Source organism: Sinocyclocheilus rhinocerous, unplaced genomic scaffold (genome assembly GCF_001515625.1).
Source record: "Sinocyclocheilus rhinocerous isolate Xijiao unplaced genomic scaffold, SAMN03320098_v1.1 scaffold869, whole genome shotgun sequence".
In the NCBI taxonomy this organism is placed as follows: Eukaryota; Metazoa; Chordata; class Actinopteri; order Cypriniformes; family Cyprinidae; genus Sinocyclocheilus; species Sinocyclocheilus rhinocerous.
The window spans coordinates 1,704,512-1,717,161 of NW_015653483.1; the positions used below are offsets into that span (position 1 = coordinate 1,704,512).

A 12,650-nucleotide genomic window follows, 5' to 3' on the forward strand; every position below is an offset into this window, starting at 1 on the left:
CCTTCACTGCTGCGACTACTCTTGTTTGTATGCGTTCCTTCGCTGGCATTTTCCACATTTAGTTTTTCTCCCTTAATAACAAATGTGTCCATTCTGATGCTCAATTTTACCGAACTAATGGCTGCTGATGACTATTTGAATTGAATTCTGCCAAAGTGTGCGCTTGTAAGTGTTCGTTAAATGCATAACGTTCATTACGTGAGGTCTGCTCATGTCTGAAAATAATATATGAAAAACAAAATTATTTTATATAACAAAAACATTATAGCTTATATTTGTTTAGTACATTTTTAAATTAATGTAAAAACTAAAATGAATTGTAAAACTGAAAGTTATTTTTTTTAATTGTGTTCAGCATGGTGGGCTGCATTTGAATTTGTGACGGGCCGCGGGTTGAGAACCACTGGCTTGGACAGATGCTCAGGTTTTGGGGCAGAAATAGATCGGCAGTGATAATCATGTCTGGCTGGTAAAGGTCAATGGGCCCAGTGTGCTGCGGTGTAAAACCAGTGGCTAGTGAAGGACACTTCCACATGAGCACAACGCCCTCATTAGCACCTGAACTAATGGAAGCCAATGGTAGACATCCATCAGCCTAATTTCTGACATCAGAACAATACTGTTGAGGGAAATGTTCTTAAATGCGTTCTAATTTAATGCTTTAAGTTTTCACAATGTACTTCTATGTTAAACCTCATTTTATCTTTTTATTTCCCTGCTGAAAAAAATGGCTAAAACCAGCCTAAGCTGGTTGGCTGGTTTTAACTGGTCTTCCAGCCTGGTCATAGCTGGTTTAAAGGCTGGTTTTAGAGGGGTATTGACCACTTCTTTAGCTGGTCAGGTTGGAAGACCAGCTGACTGACCAGCTGAAACCAAATTGGCCAGACTCGGAGACCAGCTAAAACCAGCTACTTCCAACTAAAACCAGCTAAGACCAGCCAACCAGCTGGTTTGAGCTGTTTTTTGTTTGTTTGTTTTTTCAGCGGGGGTGTGTTTTTATTTATCTATTTTACATTCTTTATTTGAAAGATTCTGAAGTACAATTTAGAAATGTTTGATAGAGGGACATTAAGCTAGAATCGATTAAAGCATTTTTTAACATTGAGAAAATAAACACTTCAGCTTTAAAATGAATACATTTAGGCAAGACAAGGCCATGTCCCATTCAGTAAGCTAGTTTTTACTCAGCCATTGAATCACTGTTTATGTAAGATCTTGCACAGATTTCAGGACTTTCGTTTTTGCCCTTAAAAAGGATAATCTCTCCTTGCTCAGATGCACTCTTTATTCACATGTAGTTTATTAATGTTTGCATTGATTAGTCATCTATACTGCCCTTAATAGTCTTTAAGTCCGATCAGCAGAGATGGATGACGCTCAGTGTAAATGCTGCTGGCTGATGGTGGGATACAGCAGGGCAAATTAATTACTGCTGGCCATATGCTTAATGTAATTCTGTCTCCCTGTTTGGTCAATTGCTAAAATAATTATCTTTGCCTCTCTCTCCTCTTCTCCAGCCAATCCCGCTGCTTAAGTCAAGGATGAATCAGTCCTTGACCATGTCACAGGAACAAATTGCCTGCCTTCTTGCCAATGCCTTCTTCTGTACATTTCCCAGACGCAACTCGCGCAGGTCCGAGTATGCCAACTACCCTGAGATCAATTTTTACAGGTACTGTCTCCCCTTCTCTGGCGTCGCTCTGGAGACCTGTTACATATTTTTTAGTTATTGATTGTCTGAGGTTTTAGATTTCCATCCAAATTAGGGTTTATGTGTAGGCTGTGAGGTAAGTCACGACATGATTTAATTTAGCTTCCCATTAGTCTGTTTCTATTACATTTACAATGGATTTTGGCCTGTTAATGTGGCATGGGGAGGCCTCAAGTATCAAATTTAGTGAAGGTTCCTCTTTATCAAAATTACACTCCTCCACATTCACAAATCCACAATGTGATTTTCATTTACAATGAACAGTTGCACTGTTCTGACTTTTCCATCATTAAATGTTTTAATATTGAATCACCAAAAAGGGGGCGATGATGTTTTGTACCACAATCACGTTGGAAATCTGTTAACACAATCTTTGCCATATTTTATATTTTAGAGTTTCAATACTGCAGTGATGTGGCTAATATAAAAAAAATCTGTTGACTTTGCAACTCCTAGTTTGCTGTTGTTTGGTTTGATGGATTTAGTCTTTGTCGTTCTACAGTGTGTAGAGGAGACAACGTGTAGGAGTTTCTCTCCTCACTTAAATTGCAGCTCTACAACAAAGCCACTCATGTGGTACAGTACTTAAATCAAGCCTTTACGGGCTGATTAAAACAAATGAATGAGATGCTAGAGAGACTGATGTGAAGTGCGTGGCCATCCATCTCTCCTCTGTCTTCGTGCCTACTCAGATGTCTTCCTCTGATGAGCAGGATCCCCCTACAGCCAGAGCTCATCTCACTACATGGAGATGTTGTTGGTATTCAACAGCAGTATATCGAAGTGTACATATCATTGACAGTGCTGTCTTAATCTAGTTAACTGTGCAGTGTGCATAGTTTTTGTCATATGGCCAGATATTTAGAAAAGCCTTTTATGTACAGCACCCTGTCACTGAGAGATTCACATGATAGTGGAAATATATATATATATATATATATATATATATATATATATATAATGTACAGTGCTTACATTTATAAGACCAACCATCATAATAAAGAGAAAACACAAATATATTCTGTCAAAGGATTCTGTCAAAAACTTGTTTAACAGCTTGCATTCTTGCTGGCATTGTCTTTATGTACTTTTCCACAGTCTGTTGTTATTGACTCAAATAGTTCATGGTTGTTCCCAAGGACTTGCTTTTGATTAAACTTTTGTGTGATCTATCTTTAAATCCATTAAATCCCAACAATAATTATATTTTAGCATTGTAAACACTGCTGTTACTAAAGAGCTTACACATACTGGTGTAAACTAACATTACAGAAACATAAAATAATAGTTTTGGTAATCACCAGTACTGTTAGTTTAGGGCAGCTGTGGCACAAACATTCGGTGGTGGTCTAATAAATTTGTTAAGCACTGTATGTGTATAGAAAAGCCTATTATATATGGCTCCCTGTCACTGAGAGATTCATAGCAAAATATAGTGACTGTTAGTTAGCCATTCATACAAAAAATATTAATACTGTGTCACTGTGTTTGTCAAATAATGACATGAATTTGACAAATCTTGTTTGTTCAACTAATTAAAAATGAATGTTCAGTAGGAATGTTACGATTCACTCAACTCACGATTCGATTCGATTCACGATACTGATTTCACGATTAGATTTGCTCACGGTTTTTTCTAAACAAAATTAGATTTAAGACAAAAAATGTGTCCTTTTATTATTGCTTGGACAAAATGCTGCACATGTCTTTGTGAAACAGAAATATGTCAAATAACAAAACTAAATTAAAATTTTAAAACAAACCCTAAATCTAATCAAATAAATAAGACAAAATAAATCTCTTCATATAAACAAAAGCTTCCTGTGCTCTTTCCATTCAAAATTAGAGGCAATCACTGCATTTGAATCACAATCCAAACAAAGATGCTGAATACATGCAGCATGAGCAGTTTTTTAAATCTAAATTAGATTGCATAATTTGACATTTTAAAACAAAAACAGAATGCTTTGACTTTAGTTTTTTGAAACTATACTACATAAAGCATCTGCACGAAACAGAGAGCAGAAGCTCTGAATGAGACGCAGATTCACTCTCTGACAGCAGGTGGTGCTCATGGAACAGCAGCGATACAGCGTTTCCTTGGTTACCGCTGTAAACAAAGCAGCGCAGCGCTTATGAACGCTGCTTTAATATGAATTATACCAAAGACTATAGAATATCTCTTAAAATGACTTTGATTATACAGAGACGAGATGAAAAGAAAATATCATCTAAACCTTTCTAAAGACAGTCAGTTCCCCTCAGTGATATATTCATATAAACTCCCACCCCCAAATGTATCGTGATTCGTTTAACATCTCAACCGATTTGAATCGTCACATATTTATATCAATTTTCAACAGGCTCGCGGTGAATCGTTACATGCCTAATGTTCAGGAAAGTAATCAGGAAACCTGTTTGAAAACATTCATCATTTAATTTGATGATAGTTGAGGTGCAGAAATTAGACACTTCATCTTTAATATGGCTTTAGTAAGAGCACTTGTCCTGTAAAAATGCCTGTCGTAGATTGTCTCTGCTTTAATGAAGTTGTTTTCATGCAAGTCAGAGCCCATCCTTTAAAAACTCTTTAAGAAAACTGCCTGTGGTTCGTCATGCTGCACACTTGCAGAAAAACAAAGCAGCCCTCAGTTTTACTCTGTCATGCTGAGATGGCTATTGATTCCCCAGGCACTTCAAGTACTTATACAAACTCCTAGAGATACAGAGGAGCTGTAATACATTTGGCTTACATTTGCAGCCATTGCCTTGTTTCTGCCTTTTTCTTCCCTGCTGGACATAGTTAAAGTGCTCTAGATAATGAAGGTCTGAGCGATATCAGCATTAAACCTAATTGGTAATTCAGGTGAACAGAGGCACAGACTGTGTGCGAGCATCATATGCTAACAAACAAGTAACATTGTATTGCGTTTATTTTTTTTTTAAGTAGTACTATTTAGGACGTTGTGGGCCGTGACTTCAGCCATGCTGCAGAAAATAAGTTTCAGCAAGACCGCGGAGCATCCAGACATGTGGATCGTTACGGTGCAGCCCACTTTAATTGAGTGACTGTCCATCAGTTTACTCATTGGCTTGAGCAGTGCTGCTATCAAGCACCAGGCAATTTAGAGATTGCTTGTTTGGCAGAGCTGTCAAAGTCTGCCCTCTGGGAAATAACATATAGGCTTGCTGAAGATATATTTACTTTAGTTTCAAAATGTGCACATCAAAGCAAGCTTTCCTGCGGTACACCTGTGAAACTATGAATACAGATCCACCAATGAGATCCGAACAACTGTCATTGTTTCTTGTAAAGATTCAGATTGATTATATCTTGCTTAGGAGCCGCCAAATTGGCTTCTGTTGCTATGTTTGTCACCTTCGGTTATGTGAGACTTACATTGTGTAGCACATCGACTGCATTTATTGAATTTATATTTATGTGTGAATGGGTTAGGCTGTGTCAGTTTTTACATAACTGTCCATTTGTCAAGAATAAAGCAGTTATAATTCTAGATGTCCACTATCAGCTCAAATTTGACTTCTTCAACATTTTTGACTTACAATAGGCAATTGTGGGGGAAAATACTTGATCATGTACAATACCCTTCAAAAGTTTGGGGTTGCTAAGATTTAAGCATTAAATTAATCAAAAATAGACAAAAGATTTCCTTACCAAATAAATGCTGTTCTTTTGAACTTTCTATTTATCAAAGAAACCTGAAAATGTATCACGTTTATACACGGTTAATTAGGGCTGGGTATCGTTCAAAAATTTTCGATATCGATACCGATACCTTGACTTCGATACCGGTTCCTGAACGATACTTTTTTCAATACCAATTTTATGAAATCTATTTGAACAAGATTACATTATCTAAAAAAAAAACTTTGGTTTTATTTTTCAGCTTGTTGATGTTTATACAATCTCAAAGACTCATCTCCTGAGCCACTGCACAAAAGAACAAAATGTAACCAACACAATAAATCAATGCAAAATAGTTTTTCGGTCGGTGCCTAAAAAGTATCGAACTCGATACCCAGCCCTACGCTTAATACCACAGAAGTATTAAGCAGCTGACGTATTAAGAGATGTTACATGAGCACCAAATCAGCATATTAAAATGATTTAGTATTTAGATTAGTTATTAGTATTTTCATGCAAGACTCACTATGATATAGGTTGAGCCACTGGGACGGCTTACCATAAAACTTCTGGCACACTTTACCCCATAGCTACCATTTAGTGATAAACACTACATTTAAAAATTCTTACCTAATAGCTAAATAATTAACACGGGTTTTTTTTTTTTTACATTGGCAATTCTCCAAAATGTTTGTAAGTTTTTAGACCTGGGCACAAAACACATTTACTGCCATGTACTGTAGAAAAACAGTTTAGCATATGAATTTCATAAAAAAAAATTGTCCATTTTACCCTAGCAATTCCCAGCTTGTCATGTTATTAAAATCAGGTTTATAAAATCCTTTAATAGGTGTTTGTCTTGTTGAATTAAATCATATTTTCTCACATATTTCTCACATTAAAGGTCAACAATCAGTTTCTTACTAAAAAGCAGCTATTTTCTGTCAACAACAGGTTACCTTCCGGGATACATTACATAAAATCAGGCCCACCATCAAAGAGACTATGTACTTAGGAGGCTTCAATAACTGTCTTCCTTCCCAAAGGGCTTTTAGTGCATCAGTCATTTCATTTGTTCCACCCTTTTTTTTCCTGCTTATTCCATTTACATCAAGTAAGAGGAAGGATGAATGCAAGTGGAAGATGGTTAGCTTGAAGACTGCAGTATTCTAAATGGAGAAAGCCATTTGCTGGGGTGGGGGGAGGCATCACGGCTGATCACTGTAAGGCTTTTGCTATTTAGGACTTTTAAAAGCAAGCCTGCAGTTCTTTAATGGTCTTTAGAGGAATGAAGAAGTGTTCCTCTCTGCGTTGTCTTTTGTGAAATGGGACACAAGCGCAGCGCTGAGCCCGCAGGCGTGAGTCCGTATCATTGTTGTCCTGACAGAGAGGCCATCACAGGCAGGCGTGCTGAGCAAACAGGACTTTGTGAGATGAAGCGGCAAAGTTCGATCACACGGAAGGCCTCTTTCTCCTCACGTGTTCCCAAGAATGATGCACTAACCTGCAGAAGTTGGTGCTGGAGCTCATATACGTCACATTGACTTTGGGAACTAAACGTCTCTCTCTAATGGTCGTTTATGAGTGCGTTGATAATACATCCTCTGAAAGTGAACATAAAGATTGTGTGAATTGATTTTGCTAATGTATGTACCTAATCAATATTTTTGGGTGTCTTTATCATTCTCTAGACTGTTTGAAGGTTCCTCCTTACGCAAGATTGAGAAACTCAAAACTCTGCTGTGCTATTTCAGAAGAGTCACTGAATCAAGTAAGTCTGGACCTGCCAAACCTTACAAATATCCACTTAACGCTCAGACTTTCTTAAAGCGGTATAATTGATGTTTATTATATTCCTGTTTTTTACATTTTCAGTGCCCACTGGCCTTGTCACATTCACAAGACAGAGCTTGAGTGTTTTTCCAAAATGGGAAAGGTACCTTATTTATATTTCTTGGTACAGTTGGTGGTGTTGGATTTATTTATGAAGACTTATACTTACTTATTTTATTATTATTTTTATACTTATTTATTTACTATTAAAAAGATCTCACATTTATTTCTGAATGTGCTACAGCTAGAGGGCTCTCTGACATTTAAAGTAGTTCACAGAGATCACTCGCTTTGTGCTTGATAAATGAACTTTGGCACTGTGTAGTCACTTTGGGCAATTGCATCTTCTGGCAGTGCAGGCAAGGCCAAACCGCCTCTTTATTTTGCTTATTAGAAAACTCTTACTGCTGAGATGGTTGTATTTCAAATTGCTTAAGTCATGATTGTAACCTTCCACTCCTAGTTCACTATAGCATTTCTAGCCTGCCTCTATTTATGATGCAGTTGTTTAACTGTACTTGTAAATGAATGTTTTAGTGAGTGGTGGTTATTTTGCCCTTGGTATTTTGATGAAATTGTTTTTGACCTTTAGTTCAAAGAAACAGCTCACCCGTCTTCATATCACCTGTAAGGGCACCATAGAGGATGAGGGCTACGGGATGCTTCAGGTGAGAATGTCATGCATGGGTAGTTTTGACTGAGACATCTGTCAGATTGGAGATTACTTTGACACAAAAGACCTTTTCTGTCATTCTTCCTCTGCATGTCTGCATAGATGTTAATTATACTTTTTTATGTTAACTGTGCTGATTCTGTTCAAGCTGTGAGTAATTCAGGTAATTTATCTCGGAACGAGAACACAAAAATAAATAGTATTTCCCCAAAACAAAATCATTGGGACAATCTATGAAATGGGTGCCTATTGCAGTTTGACAATATTGGCTTTCTTTCTTTCTTTCTTTTCATAAATGACTTCATTTAGTTAACTTAATGAAAGTTTCATTATTTTGCAGAAGAGAAGGCTTTAACTTGTACTTGAAAAAATAACTTTTTTAAGGGATGATGATGCCATAATGACAAACATGCGCTGCAGTTTTATGATCTGTCTCTTTAAATGCTTGAGCTCTTTAAAGCAGGATGGATTCTGATTGGCTTTCAGTGTTTTATCTTCCATCAGCTGGAAAAAATTATGTGGAAGTGATTCCAACAATGTCGTTACTCTGTGTCGATATTGTTACAGATGTCTTATGGACTCTGCTGTTCTTTTACATTTAGAGCGATTTAGTAGATATATACTATTTATCCTCCTTGGTGTGAACGGGGCTGAAGAATAGATTTATTTCCATTAGTATGCATATCTTTAGTTTTCTCCAAAATATGCATATTTGATAATATAGCAAGGACAGTCTTTTTGTTGATATGTCGGGATTTATTTTGTTTTGTTTTATGGAGCACAAATGGCACCTTTTTTATAGAGTGTCATATTCATATGGGAAGTAACATGTCAAAGAAATCTGTGACCCAATATGAAAAAAAAAACAACTTAAACATCTCAGTGTTGACCCAACTGACTAAGGTTCTGCAGCTCTGTTGGCCCCAATCACGTCCCTCCCTGCACCTCTCGAGTTCATTGCGGTGTCTGTCTGCCGGGGTCTTCTGCCCTGCTCTCCTTTTCCCATCTCTCCCCAGTTGGGGCAGGGCACACCCTGACAGCTGATGGGCACACATGAACAGCCCTGGGAGGTCCCAGGAGCCCGGGGTCCTGCTTGCTGGATTGACGGATGTTTCCGGAAGGGTGGGACGGTCTGACAGGTTGTCAGTAGTGCTGAGGAGAGGCGGGGCGGTCAGAGCTGGAGTTGAGTGACCTGATCAGCGAGATCATCTGGCAGCTTGCCAACCTCCCTCCCCTTTTCTCCTCCATCTCACTGAGGAGGCTGTGGCCCAGTGAGTCCGGCCTGACAGCCTGCAAAACATAGCCTCAAAGGGGTCCTACACTTCCCCTGTTTACCTTTTCAAAGCTGTCCTGGGCCAATATTAGCACTGCTGCTCACACTCCCAGTCTTTGAAATATGAAAATGCATAATAGGAGACAGCACTGAGGAAATGGCTTCCACAACAGAATTTAGCAGTGCCACAAGTCAATCACTCATTTAACTCATATAATTATGTATTTTATGTGTTTTATATGTATTTATTTATTTTCTCCTGCTCTTTATCTTAAGGTCAGAATTTTTATTAGTACTTTTTTTTTTTTTTTTTTGCCCTTTCAACATTTTAGTGCCACAAATGTGATAAATAGCAGGGCAAAACAGTTTTTATTTTTATTTAATTTTTATGTCAGAAAATTTCAATATTCTGTCTATTATATTAATTTAACATAAGTTTAAAAAGTCTGAAATGTAACTATGTGTTATAATTTAGGCACTTCTTCTTTGAAAACATCAGGCCACCCTTATTGTTGAGCCCTGATATGGTATATATATATATGATATAAATACTAATATGTACCAGTAGTACATATAATGTAGTTGTATAAGGTAATATAATGTGCGGTAGTATAACATAATTTTGTTGATAAAAATATAAGAGTATCAAATAAGACAAAAGCTTAAACGGTCTGCCTGAGAGCTGTGAACATATTTACTTATTTGTTTGAGTTATCTGACCTTCATGGCTAATGGCCTGTCCTTAATAGATGCATTATTCAGTAAAGAAGAGGGAGTGGATGTTTGGCCTTGGCAGAAACCTGCAGGGTCACAGTGGTCAGAAGCCTGATCTGCATTTGTTACTTTAGTGAAAAATGTTTTCATGTTTATTAATTATAATTTTGGATGGGTTTTTTCATGTATTTATTATTTTAGTTATTTACCTCATTGATATTTTCATACCCAAAGATTTTGATTTTTTATTTTTTTATTTTTTTATTGCAATTACAATTTAATGGCAGATGAGATATATTTTTGGCCATTACATTTTCTGAAATCATTCGCTTTCAGCAAGTGTAGCAAAAAGTTAATTTGGGATTTGTACATGCACCAAAAATTGTGCACAAATTAAAGGTCCCCAGAACTGTGCAGAAAATTCTTTCTTTCCTTTTACTTTACTCATCATTTGTAGTTTTACTCACAGTCGGGTACTAGAGCACTCTATTTTCCACCCATGTGCATTTTAGCACCCTGTCCCCTACCCAGAACCTATAATCTCTGGTGACATTCTGGACAAACAACCTGGTTTACAGTCTGACCATTTGAATGGTATGATATTGAATTGAATGATATTGAAAGTATCATAGATCTCTGTACCGTAACATCATTTCACACATATTTCAAGGATGAAATAACATTTTATACCCTGTAGAGCAGCTGAACAATTTTGCAGAAGATGAATTTGTGTTTTTATTTGTGCAGGTGGACTTTGCGAACAGGCTGGTGGGTGGAGGGCTGACAGGTATGGGCTTGGTCCAGGAGGAGATACGCTTCCTCATCAACCCTGAGCTCATCATATCACGCCTCTTCACGGAAGTTCTGGACAGCGACGAGTGCCTCATCATCACAGGTCAGCACACACACACACGCACAGCAGTGGAAACAGTCCACTCCGCCCTCCCGTCTGTCCTGCACACATCTCTGTCTGATTGATGTCAGCCACCACTGAAGTGTCTCGTTCCTCCCTTCTAGCTGTTCAAACAGCTGTTGTCTAAAAAGTGTGAAAATATTACCTTTTTTATAGTTGGATGAACCTATGGCCCATTATATAATAGGTTGTTATGGGAATGATAAGGAATTGAACTATTCTGCTTCTGTAACACAAAGTGTTTTCAAACTTTCTAATGCCAAGGACCCCCAAAGTATAATGATATTTTTGCGAGGGACCCCTTTAAAAAAATCTTGGGAGATGCATTTGTACTGTGAGAGAAAAACATTAAACATGATATTTTATAAAGAAAATATTGTTTCAGAAATAAAATAATTAGAATAATTAAATTTATTATGATTTTTAATATTATTATTCTTTTTTTTTTTAATTACATTTTCCTACTTGCAGACCCCAGCGTGAAAACCCTTGCCTCAACAAGACCATCCTTTTCTTTTCTTTTTTTTTGTACTTGACTTACTGTGAACAATTCGTCTCAAGCCTTGCACAACAAAGCAGAAGATTTTACTTCATTTTGAGTCAGAGATGGCCACACGTAATTCAGTGGTTCATTGAGTGAATCAGATTGCGTTTCATTCATTGAAACGATTCATTCACAAATTTGACAGCACTAGATGACACCACTGTCACAGTGTTTTAGTACATTGTTTGAAGCAATATTGTAGACATTCAAAAACCATTAATAGAAACGAACATCATAAGATCATTCAGCTTATTTTGTGGGGTTTGAATCAAGACAGAGTAGAGTAATCATGGATGTTATTAGGTATTTGTTTAATGCAGAATCCGATTATCGGTGAGATCAGGTTTGTTTTCATCCACTAATGAAGTTAGTCACTTTAATCACACTTCTCTAACACTACTTATAGTGAGCTGTATAGCACCTCACATTTTTGCCATAAGTAATTTGCCATTTCTCGCAGAAGCTTGTGTATACATTCAGCTCCATTCTTACCACCCCCTCCCCCCGTCCTCCCTCCTCATCCAATTTGAACGTAAATCCATTACATTGATTCACGCTGGACTCAGGGCAGGCCTTTTATTCCTCATTTCTCTCTAGCTGAATTGCCCTATTTTTCACCCTCCAACTCGCTGTGCTTGAGTCAACACGTTAAGTGACAACCCCCCTTTCCTCACACTAAATATCTCTCCCTCTTCCTCTGTGTCTTTCTCTGTCTCTGTGCTATTCTTCCATCACTCTGTTCATCCTTTATGAACTGTGCTTTTTTGACTGAGTGGCAGGATTGGAGAGGAGCCCAGGTCATGAGTAAGTGTCCTGCTTCCGATACATTACAAACGGTTTGTCTCTTTCCTTCCTCACTTGTTGTTTGTAGCATGTGACCCTTGCTGCTCCTTTCCAACCTCTGTTGGTACAGAATGACACACACACCAAGGGAAGTAGAAGGTATCAGTACTTCAGTGACAGTCAATAAGAGAAAAAAAAAAAGTTTTAATGCTAGTCAATTCAGTATTAGCAGTACTTAATTTACCTGATGGCTACTGGTTATGATTACTAGCTATGGATTCTTAAAGGGGTCATATGATGTTGCTAAAAAGAACATTATTTTGTGTAGTTGTAGTTTGTAATGAAAGGTGTTTATGCGGTTTAAGGTTAAAAAACCACATTATTTTCCACATACTGTACATTATTGTTTCTCCTCTATGCCCCGCCTTTCTGAAACACATCGATTTTTACAAAGCTCATCGGTCTGAAAAGCGAGGTGTGCTCTGATTGGCCAGCTATCCAGTGTATTGTGATTTGCCGAATACCTCAAGCGTGTGACAGAAATGTTACGCCCCTTACCA

General features: G+C 37.5%; 1 protein-coding gene across 4 annotated transcripts in view; it reads left to right on the forward strand.

Annotated features, from left to right (window-relative positions):
• parga (poly (ADP-ribose) glycohydrolase a) overlaps positions 1-12,650 on the forward strand; it is a 36,456-nt gene that overhangs the window by 14,741 nt on the left and 9,065 nt on the right. For all 4 annotated transcript variants that reach the window (XM_016522736.1, XM_016522739.1, XM_016522737.1 and 1 more), the window contains 5 exons: positions 1,518-1,672; positions 7,049-7,128; positions 7,233-7,293; positions 7,783-7,858; positions 10,598-10,745. In XM_016522736.1, the coding sequence (XP_016378222.1) occupies positions 1,518-1,672; positions 7,049-7,128; positions 7,233-7,293; positions 7,783-7,858; positions 10,598-10,745 (520 nt within the window). The remainder of the gene's footprint in view (positions 1-1,517; positions 1,673-7,048; positions 7,129-7,232; positions 7,294-7,782; positions 7,859-10,597; positions 10,746-12,650) is intronic.